The following is a 16,370-nucleotide window of genomic DNA, read 5'->3' as shown; positions in this document are numbered from 1 at the left end:
CGCTCTCTCTCTCTCTCTCTCTCTCTCTCTCCCTCCCTCTATGTATCACACATTGTCTGACTGATTGACGGACTTGGACCAGCCGCCAGGCTCCTGCCGACTGGGGGAAACAAGCCAAAGTTAATAAGGAGTTTGTCTTTGAGTTGGGGCCACTGCCCCATCCGTTTGGCTATGAAAACACACACACAGACAGCAGGAAGTAAGGCGGCCGGGGGCCCGCAGAAAGCCCAGACAGAGAGAGTCGACTTCAGGGGGCGAGCCAGCCTGTCATACCCCAGGAAGTGAGGAGGCAGTCGGGCTGTGAACTCCAGACTCCAGGGGTCTCTCTGCTCCTCAGTTTGGGGAGGTGCTTTACCTCCAGGAAGATGACCCATTGAACACCGCTGTCACAACGCTTCAAGTGGGATGGATGCGTGTGCGCGTGCGTGCAGAACAGTAGAACCTCACTGTTGCTGCTGTCACTGCTGTGAATGGTTTCACATTACTGAAACGAATGAGGCAGCAGCCCAGTGGGGAAGGACTTTAAAAGTGCTCAGGAAGTTATTATCGGTTATTGTCATCTCTTCCTGTGACAACACACAGAGAAACTTTTTGCTCACACTTTTTGCACCCATCGTGCTGCTTTGCACACTCATGCCCCTGTCGTCAGATATTGATCTCATCCATTATGTCCCGCCTTAATAAACATGACCTTATCTCTTAGGCTGTCTTTTCCTTCTTGCTCGTCCCCAGAGATTCTCTTAAGTTCCTTCAGTCGTACTGATTCATTTTAATTAGTCTAGGACGATTAGTTCACCTCCGATTTCTTCATTGATTGATTGATTGGGTGAGTGATTGATTGTGCTCTCTATCAACAGGAAGTGCCGGTACGTCGGTAACGTTTAACCGTAACGGCGACGCCCCCGGGCGGTACGACCTCTTCCAGTACCAGTGGAACAACGTAACCGGACCGGGGTACCGGGTGATCGGACAGTGGACGGAGCACCTGCACCTCAACGTAAGAGCCTGGGGCCGACCACCTAGCTACACTCCCATCTGCCTTAACACCTGTCTCCCTAGCAACCACCTAGCTGCTGTCCTACCTAGCTAAACAGCTACCTACCAAGCTAGCCGGCTACCAGCCTACCTACAGACATAAACACAGACCTCCATAGCAACCACCTAGCTACTGTCCTGCCTAGCTATACAGCTACCTACCAAGCTAGCCGGCTACCAGCCTACCTACAGACATAAACACAGACCTCCCTAGCAACCACCTAGCTACTGTCCTGCCTAGCTATACAGCTACCTACCAAGCTAGCCGGCTACCAGCCTACCTACAGACATAAACACAGACCTCCCTAGCAACCACCATGCTACCAAGCTAACCCCTTAACCATCTACCAACCACCTATCATCTCCCAGCCTACCTTCCTTCCTAATCACCTAGCTAGCTACCTACCACCTAGCATACCTGCCCACAAGCCTACCTATTGAAGCATGTACAACTCTTAAATGCTTCCAACTCATTAAATTATCCCAGTGAGGTTTGGAATGGTTCCAATAGTCCAGAGGTAATGAGCAATCTGTCTGCGCTGCAGCCAGATGACAAACGAATAAGCAAAAAAAACACGCAAACCCATACACAGCGTCCTAGTTAAACACCCAATAAAGTAATCAAGCCATGGCCGGTCATTATATTAGCAGGTAGTCGATATGTATTCATTATGTCGAGTGCAAAAGCTAATGAGATCACGGAAAATAACATTTACGCCCGAATACGTCGGACAACCGCAAGACTTTTGCCCTTGAAATCGGTGTAAAAGCACATTCATCATAAGTGATGAGACAAAGTCATGCTATCTTTATTCTCGAAGTAAGTCAAAACAAGCATATGGGTCAGAGGGACGTTTGTGGGCAAGGGGTTAGAGGAAATACGCATTCTGTTATGGTACCATTTTGAGTGATTTGCTTGTTGTGATTCTATAATGCGGTATCAGGGAGCAGACATGCTTTTTTACTGGACACCCTTCATGCTAGACTGCAGAGCTATCTGGCGTTTCCCTCCCAGCGTTGTCACTCATTATCTGTCGCTCCCCCTGTTTCCTCATTGAACAAAAAGTAAACACACTGATGCCTCCGAGAATAATATTTATTTCAAGAATTCATAACTATTCATAACGGTGCTCTTCAAAGTTTGTCAGCCTCTGACTCATACATATGACAGTCTTCCGGGGGGAGTGAGTGTCTGCCTGTCACGCCATTTTGCATAAGAAACCTTCCCCTTAATACAGGGAAGCTATACGATTTAAAAAAGCTACTTAGTGGTGTTCATGCCTGCATTAATCACACTGATAATACTCAGAATGAGCATTTTGATTGATTTGATTTCATTACTACTGATCTATTAGTTTAGTGCAATTTTAAAAGGGGATGTAAAGTTTGTGTGAGTGCAGTTTTAAATGCAGATTTGAGGTTTGTGTTGATGCAGCTTTAAATGTGGATGGGCGATTTCTTTGAGTGCCGTTTTAAATGTGGACGTGAGATATCTATTCAAGCACCTTTAAATGTGGAAGGGAGCTTTTGTGATTATGCAGCTCTAACATATATCAATACTTTCTTAGTGTCCTAATCCTCATCTTTTTCATCTCATCCATGGGGAATTCTCCAGAGCAGTGCCAGGCAAAGTTTAGTATGATCACGACATCTATCTATGCTGATTTCCAGGCAATGTCAACTTGTGTTATTGTCAGCTGCTGAAGTATATCACGGCCGCTCTGTACATGAAAACACTCACGACAAGTGCGCTACAAAAACGACATTCCACATCAAACCGGCCCGTCCTTCCAGCCCTCTGCAGCTCTAACGGGGCATTCATAAACATGAAAAGCAAATGAATTCCGTTGCTCACACAGACCGATTAGCCTATGCTAATCGCAGTATAAAAGAGACAAAGGTGAAAAAAAGGAGAGAAACAGTCCCCCGGTCTGGTACTATAACAGTGCGGCGGTGGCTTCGTCTGCAGCTTCACACCTCCTGTCGCCGCTCGCTCCCTCGCCACTAAATTATTCACCCAAACAGCCCGCGGTGTGCCAGATGTGCTGTGGACCCGTGCTATTAGGCCTCCCATTACGGCGTCCCTGTCGCGGCCCCGCTCGCTCCTCTGAGGGTACTTCTGTTTGAGGAGGGGGCCAGGCGACGGCCGCCGACACTGCGATCGGCGGCCGCGTGCTCAGAGATGTGCCTCGAGTCAGAGGTAATGTAAGGCGGCGAAAGCGCGCTTCGTACGCTCCTGGCAGAGGCCACATGCAGTTAGGGACAGGAGCCGGGAGGAGGAATTACCCTCTGATCCGATCTGCGGCCATGATTTTTATGGAGGGGAGAAGGAGGAGGAGGAGGAGGAGGTGGAGGAGGAAGGGGAGGAGGAGGAGGAGGAGGAGGAGGAGGAGGAGGAGGTGGAGGAGGAAGAGAACAAGGAGGAGGAGGAAGGGGAGGAGGAGGAGGAGGAGGGGTAGAGGAGAAGGAGGAGGAGGAGGAGGTGGAGGAGGAAGACAACAAGGAGGAGGAGGAAGGGGAGGAGGAGGAGGAGGAGGGAGGAGGTGGGGGGTTTGCATAAGAGGAGGAGGGTGTAAAAGGGGGAGTAGGAGCAGTATGAAGAAAAGGAGGTGTGGAGGTGGAAGAGAAGGAGCGAGGAACGAGAGATAGAGGTAAAGGAGGAGGTGGAGGAGAAAGGAGGAGTCCGATGCCCCTCAGGGTTATGGTCACGGACATCTTGTGTCCCGCATTTGGAAACTTCCGGAGGGTGGAGAGGGAATCCTCTTCATCAGTCGGGGGTGAGGGCATGATGCAAGGCTTTGTAAGAACTCGTTGCATTTGGACTCATCTGTTTTTCTGTTATTTATTTTGTCCAATACAAGTTGCCAATTCAATATAAGTGAATGAGTGAATGTTTGAATGAAGTGTTGTCAGTGTGTGTGTGTGTGTGTGTGTGTGTATTTGTGAGTGTGTGTGTGTGTGTGTGTGTGTGTGTGTGTGTGAGAGAAAGTGTCTGTTTGTGTGTGTGTGTGTGTGTGTGTGTGTGTGTGTGTGTGTGTGTTAACAGTCCGTGTGTTTGTGTTAACATTTCTGCGAGAGAGGGAAATTTCTGCGGTGATCATTATGCAAAAATGTGTAAAAAGGAACATTTTGTTTTCCATCTCCCTCTTCACTGTTTATCTGTCTCTGTATCTCCAGCCCCCTTCCCTCCCCCAGTCCCTCAGCTGCCCTGCAGGCCCTGCACTGGGTCTGTGTGGGTGGCATCCCTGGGCTTTGTGACAGCCTCGTGCATCAATCAGACCTGGGCTTGGCCTAATGGCTCGGTGTCACGGTTTATGTGGCAGTTATCTGCCCCGGCTCGCCGCTAACACAGAGCCACTCCAATCTCTAGGACTGCGGCAGCTCATCATTTAGTCGGAGGCGCAGCCACAACCCAGCGGGAGATCCTCGCTAACAAACGCAGCGAGAACCGCGACGGAGGAGAGAGGAGGGTTTTGTCTGAGACGGTTTTCGCCGTCAACGAGCTCAGTTAATGGGAGGCGATGACACGCCGAATAAACAAACCCTTACCCGGGCTGATAGACATCAAGGGAAGCAATAAACAGAAAAAACAGCGATACAAATGCCTTCATCGCCGTAAAACTCGCCCCTCTCTCACTAGTGCAGACTGTTTAAAGGTATCAAAACAAAGCACAGAACCCTATTGTTTGTTTTGTCCTCCTCATCATCACCATCATCATCCTCATCATCGTGGTGATGATTAATCACAGATTCGTCCCTCACGGAGGCTGATGCTTCGGAGCGGTGTTTAGAATTCAGAGGTGATCTCCAGGCGCTGGGATCGGTTGCCTTGGCGCCGGTGGGCCGAGACAGGTTATTGTTTGGCGGTCGCGTCCTCGGAACCTGTCTAGCGGTTAAGCGGTTATCCATTTGGAGGGGGGGGCTAGTGAACGTCAGTCCTGGCGCGGTACAGACCTCGATCCCGTCTGACTGATCGAATCCTCACCGCTGAAGCACATAAACGGAGTGAAGTCAAACAACTCTGGTTCTCTGCTGTTAAGGCAACTAGGGATGTAAATAACGCAATTTTTTCATGGTCGAATAATCCGTGGGTGGTAGGAACGAAGTATCGATTATTTGATGTGTGCCGACATTCACAAAGGCAGCCATGGATCATCGGCAAGAAATCACAAAATATCTTAAACTGAACACAGCCTGCATGACGGTACACTAGAGACGTCTTTAGCATATGGAAACTATGGCCAAAAAATAACTCCACACGGTGTGTCTTTTTACAATTGATTTGTGACCAGCATTCGTAGTGTTAGCAGAGAAATAGTCGGCCAAAGACGTTGACGTCGCTTAGCAACTGAGGACCCTGGGGTTGATAAGTTACCGGACTACTTATCCACTTAACGGACTACATAACCATAAAAAAAGATCCACTTTCCTTGACAGCGGTCGTTATATGCTTAGGAACGGTGAATTATCAAAAAATTATTCGGCACCGGAAGTTGTGAAGGCCAATGCAAGAGCCAAGAGCCGTGTAATAAATAACGATAGTGACATTCATTATTCGATTTTCCACGTGACTCCGACTATTCGACTATTCAACGATCGTTGCCCATCCCTAAAGGCCACCGCAAAAAAAACTGCCGGAATAGAAAGAAATAAGTACAACCGATGTATGGGATCGCCGTAAGGTAAGATAGGATAAGGTGGTTTATTCATTAATCCAAGACGGGAAGAGCCCACTGAAACAAATATACAGAGAAATGTTGATGCAAAAATAAGTACAGTTTTCTTTTTCTTCTTGATCATTTAGGTAGACAGTGTTGACAATATACGCTGTTATAGGATCCAAACCATAATATATCCACTAGACACATGAGTGTCTAGTGCAGCCATTATTGGGCATTTCTGCCAACGGATGCTAGACAGCTAATCCCCTCCTCTTCCCATCTCCTCTCCTCATCCCCTCCTCCCCTCCCCTCTGTGCTCCTCTCTTCCCCCTTCTCCTCTAGCAACACTCCCGATTAATTCAATTTATCACTTGTAATTTATTTTTCCTGCCCCGAGCAAACGTCTTGTGTATGAGCGATCTGGAACCCGTCGCTGTGGAGGACAGAATTGATTGTTGCGCGACGTGACACTCTCTCTCTCTTCTCTCTTTGGCTTGTGTATATATGCAGGCTGTAATGGCCTCCACCTGAGGGAGACAGAGAGGGGGGAAGGAGAGAGGGACGGAGTGAGGGAGAGAGGATGAGGATATAACAAGAGAGCGATAGACCGAGATAGAAAGAAAGAGAGAACAGGAGGATGAGGGAGAGAGACATATAGAGGCAGAGAGAAGAGAGCAAGAATGAGAGAGGGAGAGATACGGAGATAGAGAGCAAGAGAAAGAGAGGGAAATAGAGTGAGAGACAGAGAAAGCGAATGAGGAGGATGGAGCAAGGGTGATGGTTGGGAAAGAGGTAGAAGTGGCTCTTGCTTGACTGTCAGTCTTGTATGTGTTTGTGTGTGTGGGTGTGAATGTGTGTGTGTTTTTGTGTGTGTGTGTGTGTGTGTGTGTGTGCACGTTTGTGTGCGTGCGTGTCTGTGTTTGTGTGCGTGCGTGTCAGAGGAATGAGTGTGAGGTTTTTTTTCCAAAATGCCAATGGTGTATTCTGTACTCCTCCAGAGATAAGTACAGGTCTGAGCACATCCACAAGTCACATTTTACATTCATTTCCTTACCTCAAACTCCCTTTAAACTTTTACCAACTAAAGGAGAAGTTGGCTTATCCAATGATTCTCAAGGTTTCTATTTAATGGTTTTGTCTTTTGTTCATTTTGAATGTGTATTCATGGAAAGGATTTCAAAGATAAGCGCTACGTGAAATGTCGACTAAACAGACAGATGTTGTTTCAACTCTGTTTCAGGATACGATGTTGCATTAGATGGCGTTTCAAAGGGACGCCAGATTATTGGGAAAGGTAAAAGTGTTGTTCAGCTGATGGAGATGGAGGAGAGGGGGAGATGGAGGAGGTGATAGGAGAGGGGGAGATAGAGGGGGGTGGGAGGAGAGGGGGAGATGGAGGGGATGGGAGGAGAGGAGGAGGGATTAAAGGGAGATGAGGAGGTGGCAGAGGGAGGAGGGGGAAGGAGACGGGGATAATGAGGAGAGGAGGAGTGATTAAAAGGAGATGAGGAGGTGGCAGGAGGAGGGGGAAGGAGACGGGGATAACGAGGGGAGGAGGAGAGAAGGCGTGATTAAAAGGAGATGAGGAGGTGGCAGAGGGAGGAGGGGGAAGGAGACAGGGATAACGAGGGGAGGAGGAGAGAAGGCGTGATTAAAAGGAGATGAGGAGGTGGCAGAGGGAGGGGGAAGGAGACAGGGATAACGAGGGGAGGAGGAGAGAAGGAGTGATTAAAAGGAGATGAGGAGGTGGCAGGAGGAGGGGGAAGGAGACGGGGATAACGAGGGGAGGAGGAGAGAAGGCGTGATTAAAAGGAGATGAGGAGGTGGCAGAGGGAGGAGGGGGAAGGAGACAGGGATAACGAGGGGAGGAGGAGAGAAGGAGTGATTAAAAGGAAATGAGGAGGTGGCAGAGGGAGGAGGGGGAAGGAGACAGGGATAACGAGGGGAGGAGGAGGGTGAGCCGTCACAGGAGTGAGGATGTCGCAGCTCCATATCCCACACTTGTGTTTCGTGTATAATTGATGAAGACTAGGAGGGGATTGCAGACTGCACGGTCTGTCTGACAGTGATGGGCGTGGGACAGGACGGAGAGGTGGTGGGGGGAAAGCAACATTTAGGAGACCTGAGTCGTGACCGTGTTCAGGAGTTCTGTAGGAGGAATGCACGCATGATCAAAGCAAGGGGCCAAAATCACACACACGCACACAGATAGACACACACAGACACACACGCACACACACACACACACACACACACACACACACACGCGCAAACAAACACACACACAGACAAGCACACACATACAAACACACACACAGACACACTTCACTTTTGCTTTGTGTATTCACTGCATCATATAAATTAGATAAAGTTAAATGACCAAGGTCAGCTGATGTAAGAGTTAATATTCCCCATAAAATAATGATTAAAAAGAGGGAGAGTGAGTTGTAAAAATGTATTAACTTAAAAGACCTAAGTCCTAAAAAAGTTGCTTTTAATCTTTACAAATCCATAGCGGCCAAGAGAAGATAAGGCAGTAAACCAAAGACATCTTTGAAGGGTTGCATGCTGGAAATTCATTGAAAGTTTTTGTGAGCATAAGGAGACAATAGAAGTAGACGCACCAGTCAGATGCTGTTATAAGTGAAGACACCAGTGGAAGGCATTCATGGCATCACACAAAACAAAGGTGGCATTTAGACAGCTTGGTATTGCCGAACTTCAAATCGATTTCAAAATGAAGACGAACGGTTTCGAAGAGGCAACTCACAGCAGAGAAGGATGTTCAGCATCCATCTGTGCGAGACTGTTTTTCATTGAAAGCAAATAGAAGTTTATAATTTCTGAAGCATTAAGAGGCCAAACATAGCCGCCGAGAAGACAGTAGAGGACCTAGCATTTCAAGGAAGCAAGGTGGGAACCACACACTTTTATTTTGTGAACCTGGAGTCCAAAATAAAATAACCACACGCTTTTATTTCGTGAACCTGGAGTCCACAATAAAAGCCCTCACTAGTTTTTTCCACCTCGTCTGGATCTGTTAACGAGAGATCCAGACGTCCCACATGGAGAACTAACGAGGAAAAATGAGTGAAAAATACACAACTCTCACTGACAATCAATCATGCAATCATGGGATGTTTGAAGCAAACTTGTACTTCAGGGAAGTTGGGGGGGAGGGGGTCACATCAAGGTGTGACCGGGAGAAAGAGTTTCTTTACGGTCTGAAAAAAGGTGAAGGAGGCCTCAGTCTGTGTGAACTGTGTTGTGATTAAAGGTGTAATCCAAAAGGAAGATGTTCCACTCTGGCAGCCTTGGAGGAGATGGGCTGCGGATGGTCGTAGCAATAAAACCCAAATGCTCGAGCTATGCACACACACACACACACACACAAACACACACACACACACACACACACACACACACACACACACACACACACACAAGCAAACAAAAATACAAATACACACACACAAATACACACACACAAGAATACACACATGTCCACCCAAATACACACCCACACACACACACAAACACACACACACACGCACACAAATAAACACACACACACACACACACACACACACAAATAAGCACCACACACCAACATGCCCGCACAAAAACACAAACAAATACATTAGTTACAAATACAAAGTGTTTGTAAGCTTCCAAAGACAGACACAAAAGGAAACATGCATACATATGTTTGTGTGCTTAACCACTTGAGTGATTCCAGTAGAATAATCAGTACCCCTGTAATGGACTCACACATTTCGTCATTAACACACACACACACACTCACACACACTCACACGTCGTGGATACAAGCAACCAAACACACACACACACACCCACTCATACATAGATCTAAAAACACACACACACACACATACACACACACATTATAAATAATCACAGGAAAAAACTGAACACTATAAAACAAACCCATCATAATATTCATTATGCTGCATAAAACTTTTGCTAAGAAAACACGTTTCAAAGACCATTTCCTCCGTTTGTCATCGTTCCTTGTGCCGTTACCATCTCACTGGTTTCATCTCGCAGCTCATTTCAGCCATTTTGTCTCATTCATTTGAAGCTCTGGGTAAAAATAAAACTCAACCAGATAGAATAAAACTGAAAACTCCCCTGCTGGAATTCACTTTGACGATTAAAGAGGATTCCCGACCGTCGGGCCGGCGTGAATCTTCTCCTGTACAGCCATCTGAAACCTCTCTCCCTGACATCTCTCTCTCTCTCTCTGTTTCTCCTTCTCTCTCACTCAGAGAGAAAAAAAAGGCAGCTACTTTCATGTCTGAAAGCCATGCAGAGAGGGAGAAAAAACAGAGAGGTCTGGGTCCTCATTAGGTCTAATCTAGTATGAACCTTGATCTTTCTGAGAGCCCTCTCCCCGCCGGTCCACATGCATTGCCGCTGAGCTGGAGTGATTTCGGAGAGGACGCTGATGGTCCTCAAATTGGCCAAAGCCGCTTCCTCAAAGACGACGCGGGTCCCCATAAGTCATGAAAACACAAGCTGTGTGTTTAAAGAGAGAACAGGGGTTGCCAGTTCAAATCCACTGAGTTATGCCGCGGCCCCCATAAGTCACGGAAACAAGCTGTTTGTGTGTGAAGTGAGAACAGGGATTGCCAGTTCAAATACACATATTTGAGCCGTGTACTGGATAAGTTATGAAAACACGCTGTGTGTGTGAAGCGAGAACAGGGGTTGCCAGTTCAAATCCACCACTTTAAACCACAGTCTCCCTAAATCCTGAAAACAAGCCGTGCGTGGGAAGTCTGCCTTGGCAAGACAGGATGGATTCACTCAACAGAAAGACCACTCTACAAGGGTGTCTATCACTGGATGAGCTCCCATTTTAAAGGGATGTCACCCATCTATAGTTGGCCAGCAGGACTGCGCTCAACCCAAACGTTGCATATAATCCGTTGCAAATTGTAAACATACCCTGATTGAAAAGGGACTGGTGTGTGAAGAAAAGTGCACCAATAATTCAATCATCTGGCCGCTGCAAACCTCTTCTAATAGGATGGTGCTCTACGAATACTTAGATTGCCTCACGTTTCTGTGGTGAATAGGTCCTGTGCTACCAAAGAAATGAAGATCTCCGATGGGTAATCCTTTCAGAATTTGTTCCGCTGTTCCAAATCCAGTGTTCCCCACACCTGGTCCTCTGAGTGGGATGTTTAAGCTTGGATACCTTGAACAGAGTGATTGCTGGATTACGTTCTACATGATAGGAATCACAGAGAAAGAGTCGTCTCCAGGAGGGATATAAGAGATAGGAGGTAAGGCCATCAGTGCAGAAACATAGCTAGTCCTTGGTAATCTTCACCTGGAATCTGTGACACACATCAGTGTGGTAGAAGGCATGGAAGTGTGCTCTATTAGCGGTGAGAGGGAATGAGATTATTCAAATGTTGTTTGTTTTGCCTGCTGATTCTGAAGCCATTCGATGAAGGCTTGGAGGTAAAAAGGCTCTTATACCGATTTATGCAACACCTGCACACTTGGGGGGAGAGCGAAATCCTTCTTCAACTCTCTGTTCCAATAATAACAAACACAGAAGATATTATTTTCTTTTTTGTAGTATAATTCAAGCGCGGAAATAAAGTACTGCCACATTCTAGCAAAATCAAGTGGAAAGGAGCGAACACTTCTGACAAGAATAGCTTAAAGAATCGTATACCCTGCTGAGATTACTATGAAAGGCTTTACTTAAATTGCTTTACTTTACTTATTTTTTTTGTCTTCAAATGTTAATGTTAATCTTCCCTTTTATGAGGCATTCTTATGATCTGTCTAACCCTGACTATTTCCACAACAACACTTTAATTGGAACCAAATGTCAAACTATATTTATTATATAATTTCTTGATATACATTTGATCTAATCTTTCACTACCATCACATTTTGTAATTACCGTTTACCGATTTAGCTGACACTTTTATCCAGAGACACTTACAGGAAACATTTGTTTACAAATTATGTCATTAGCAAGATGCTTGGGGGTTGGGGCCTCTTGCTCAAGGGCAGCTAGGCAGACTTCGGACATTGGGGTTCAATCCCAGAACCCATTCCCCCAGGAGCCAAACCAATCACCCTTAAATTTACATCATCCTGGACCTGATCTTCTAAAGCATCTCTTCGGAAACACTTTATTCTCTCCAAATGGTCGTCATCCTCACTTCAGCCCAGAACCTTCTGTCCTAGAGCAGCATCAGGAGCACCGCTCCTCGCTCGACTACCCCGGAGACTCCGTCTCCCATGCCCTCCGGTGTCTGTGTTCCACTCAATGCTTACTGATGGTTGGTTCTCTCACATTTTCCCACTCGCATTTTATCCATCCGGACAGAATGTGGAACCAGTCAGATGTCCTCGCGCACAGCATGTTTCCACACTTGTTGATGGGAAAAAGCCCCATCAGGTGCCCACCACTTCCGATATTTGCGGTGCACTGAGCCTGTGTTTGCGCGACAAACGCAGCCTTTTTATTTTTGGTTAAAAAAAACGTTGTACTGATGTTTGAGGATGACTCAAGAGGCAGGGCAGCCGGCCTTCCAGGCCAGATGGCGTCGTGATTTCGACCTCTTCCTGATTTGGGCGGCGGCAGCCCGTCCCGACACTGATCAGGTGGAGGCGTACGTTCAGCCTCGCGGCGACGCACTCTGCACCCTCTCTCCTCCGCTCAATGAATCGTTCTAATCCCGATTCACAGCCCCACCCCCCCGTTAACGACTGCAGCACGGCACACGTTAACAGGAAGGGAGCGCGTGATCGACTGGGAGTGCACTCTGTTTGTCTTCCCCCGCTGTGTGTTTGTGTCTGGCTGCGTGTCTGTGTGTTTGTGTGTTTGTGTGTGGGTTTTGGGGAGTGTGTGGCTGACTGAACTTATTACCAGGCCCGCAGGCCCCGAGTCTTTTTGTGTGAATGGTGTGTCTGTGCTAATTTCTCTGAGCCTGTGAGTGTGTTTGTGTGTGTCTGTGTGTGTCTGTTTGCATATTCATGTCTGTGTGTGTGTGTTTGTGTGTCTGTTTGCACATTTTCTTCTGTGTGTGTGTGTATGTGTGTGAATGTGTGAATAATTGCATCCAGTGTGATGTAGTTTGAGGCTGTGTTTTCATATTTGTGTGTGTTGTTGTGTGTGTGTGTGTGTGGATGCTTCCATGTGTGTGCGATGTCGTTTGAGGCTGTGTTTTTTGATGTGTATGTGTTTGTGTGCGCAGGCTTTCATGTGTGTGTCACTTAGTTTGAGGCTGTGTTTGTATATCCATGTGTGCATAGCTGTGTCCCACTGTTGCACTGGTCCTCTCTACTTCTGTACTCATGATCCCTCGCCTGGCACCTGACAAGATGTTATACACACCATGGAATCTGTCACACCCTGGGTGGGAGGGAGGGAGGGAGGGGATGAGGGAGGGAGAGATAGAGGGAGGGAAGGAGGGAGGGAGAGAGAGAGGGGGGGATGGATGGGAGAGAGTAAAGGATGGAGAGATAGATAGACAGAGATAGATAGATGGATGGGAGGATGGAGGAGAGGTGTTTACTCCCTAGACTTCCGACAAAACATTTACAATATCTATATATTCTTGGAAATAATAACGCAAATATTAACGGCGATACCACTGGTTTAGCAAAGGGAGAAAAGGTCAGAAAACAGTCAAGCAGAGATAGATAGAGGGAGAGACAGAGAGAGAGAGAGAGAAAGAGAGAGAGAGAGAGAGAGAGCATGAGAGCGATTGTGAGCATGAGAGTGAGAGTAAGAGTGAGAGTGAGAGTGAGAGAGAGAGAAAGAGAGAGAGAGAGAGAGAGAGAGAGAGAGAGAGAGAGAGAGAAAGAGAGAGAGAGAGGGGAATATAGGGAGTGTGGGGGATAGGGAGTCAGAGAGAGAGAGAGAGGCAGAGAAGATTGAGACAGAGGAGCACTTCCTTTTACCTTGTAAAAAAATATGACATTTAAGATATACTTCACCAAATTACAAACCTATATTCCGGATGTTGCAGACATGGAACATAAGGGCAAAATTGAAATTCTTCTTGGTGAAGGTCCTTCTGCTGCCCTGGCAGAACAATATGTCCTGAAATGTCATAACCTGAGAGATTCAGTCTGACTTTTTATTTATTTTATTATTGTTGTTGTTATTGTTTTTATTATTGTTTTTATTATTATTATTATTATTATTATTATTATTATTATTATTATTATTATTATTATTATTATTATTATTATTATTATTATTATTATTATTATCTGTTATTTGTACATTTTTTCTTGTGTAACTCGAATATGCTTTGGCAATACTGTATTCAAATACTGCCATGTTAATGAAGCACTTTGAATTTGAATTTGAGAGCGGGAGAGGGAGATTAATGTCTCCTGTATGAATCAGGTCACCTCCTCCCCTGCTACCTCAGAGGAGGTGGACAGCGACGACTCGCTGCGCTGCGATGTCTCCCTCGCGGAGCCCCGGCCCTAGCCCCCGTCAAGCCCTTCATTGGCTGGATGGGCGGCGGGAGGTCATATGACCTGTGATGACATCATGTCGGTGGGCTGATTGATTTATTGGCAGCGCTGTTCAACCGAGCGGAGGAGACTGGCAGGGGCTGCCAGCCACTGATAAGAGGAGAAGGGGGCGGGGGGGGGGGGGGGGGGGGAGGATAGGGAGAGATAGGGAGAGGGAGAGGGAAGGAGGGAGGGAGAGAGATTGGGGAGGAGGAGATCGAGAGGGAGGGGGGGAGGGAGAGAGAGATTGTGGGAGGAGGAGATCGAGACGGAGAGGGGGGGAGTCAAAGAGAAGGAGAATAGAGATGGCATTTTAGAGAGAGAGAGAGAGAGAGAGAGAGAGAGAGAGAGAGAGAGAGAGAGAGAGAGAGACAGAGAGAGTTTTAGAAACAGAGCCCGGTGAAGTGAGAGGAATTGAAGAAAGGCAGAGAAGGGGGGGGGAGAAAGGAAGAAAGGGAAAGAGATGTTAAGAGAGACCAAGAGGGAGAGAGAGCAGGAGAGGCAGAGGGCCCTGAGGACGAGAGATAAACAGAAACAGAGACAGAGCGAGAGGGTGGAAGCCTATAAAGAGAGACCCAGAAACACAACGGCAGCCAGAAAAGAAACAGATGTATAGAGAGATGAAGAAAGAGAGTGGAGGGAAACAGAGAGAGACAAAGATAGGGGAATATAGAGAGAGGGGGGGGAAAGGTGGGAGAGAGAAACGCTATAGAGAGAAACAGAGAGAGACGAACAAATATAGAGAACATAGAGAGAGGGAGAAACAGAGAGCGGGAGAGAGAAATGTATATAGAGAGTGGAGAGAAACAGAGAGACAGTAACAAAGGCAGGAGAATATATAGAGAGAAAGAGAAACCCAGAGAGAGAGAAGCACCCCTTCCTGTCTCTCCTGTGTCTCAGGTGACGCCCGGGAAGAAGAGGTTGAATCACAATATTCTGGGCATGCCTGCTCCCTCTTGCATCACCATTTTACTCCCCTGCTCATTTATCCCTCTTCATTACACATCTGACCTCTTTGACATGCCCTGCTCTCTCTTCCCCTCCCTTCTCCCTCACTCCTCACCCCCCCAACTCTCTCTCTCTCTCTCTCTCCCTGCTCTCTCTCTCTTCTTCTTCTCTCTCTCCCCCTCCCTTCTCCCTCCCTCCTCACCCCCCCACTTCTCTCTCTCTCTCCCTCTCTCTTTCTTCTCTTCTAGCCTAATCTTGCTTCCATTTCGTCATAATCAATCTTCCAAAAGTTTAATTTAATCGAGTTTAATTGCAACCGAATTTATTTGCCTGCTAAACGCGTGAAAGTCATTATGGGAGGCCGAGGGTTTTAATTGCGTTGGATGTCGTGCGGCGAAGCACGCGTCAACATTCAAACCCGAACAGCGTGTTTGTTCCTGTTAATTGATGTTGAAGTTAGCCTGAGATTAACAAGTAATTCACTGTTTTTTGTTCCCCCTATCTTTTCGTCTCGGCGCTGTTTGCCGATTCTTCTCTCGCGTCCATGTCGATGCTCCCTCCTCTCTTATAAAACAAGAATGCATCTGAGTCTGAGATAAAGTCTGAGTTTGACACCAGATAGCCGCTGTAATCTCCCTCCCTGAGCTCAGGAGTACAGGAGCGTTCTGAGTTCACAACATGTTGGCCTATCTGTTAAAAAAAGGCCACTGAGGCCACCTTTTTCAAGCAACCCCTTGAGAGGCGGATTTCCCAAGCCATTTCCAGAATCGATGTGCTGGCATCTAGATGTATGACAGATAGCCTATCAGTACAGTACAATATGTCTGGGCGCTGACCAACTTCTGATCCCTTTCTAAACGTCAGCGCTCAGGGCCAAAGGAAGCAGCGTGTTGACTATGACACAGATTGAAGCCCGGCAGCATCCAGGTGCGGATCTGTCGGGGGCTCTAGCACCTCTCCAGAGTTCAGAGTGAATTATTGAACATCGGTATTCCCCCGCCTCCTCCCCCCCTGCTCGCTCACTCGCTCCTTAGTAGTCGTGGCGACGGGCATGGAGGATAAAACGATCGAGCCGCTGTCGCCGCTGGCGGTTTTGTGAACCTCATTTGAATCTGCATCCAGTTAGCGGCCGGTGGAGCTGGAGCTTGTTCAGTGAAGCAGGTAGAGCTCTCTCCCGATCACAGCTGCATCGCGTGCCT

At 47.2% G+C, this 16,370-nt stretch overlaps 1 protein-coding gene across 1 annotated transcript in view; it reads left to right on the top strand.

Annotated features, from left to right (window-relative positions):
• Window positions 1-16,370, top strand: part of grm7 (glutamate metabotropic receptor 7) — a gene marked incomplete at both ends in the record, with an annotated part of 188,799 nt that overhangs the window by 135,344 nt on the left and 37,085 nt on the right. The window contains one exon of the mRNA XM_079747220.1: window positions 858-997. Within this exon, the coding sequence (XP_079603346.1) occupies window positions 858-997 (140 nt within the window). The remainder of the gene's footprint in view (window positions 1-857; window positions 998-16,370) is intronic.

This window comes from Pollachius pollachius (assembly GCF_949987615.1).
Source record: "Pollachius pollachius genome assembly, chromosome: 12".
In the NCBI taxonomy this organism is placed as follows: Eukaryota; Metazoa; Chordata; class Actinopteri; order Gadiformes; family Gadidae; genus Pollachius; species Pollachius pollachius.
The sequence above is the reverse complement of the archived record's forward strand: the minus strand, read 5'-3'. Positions and strand labels throughout refer to the sequence as shown.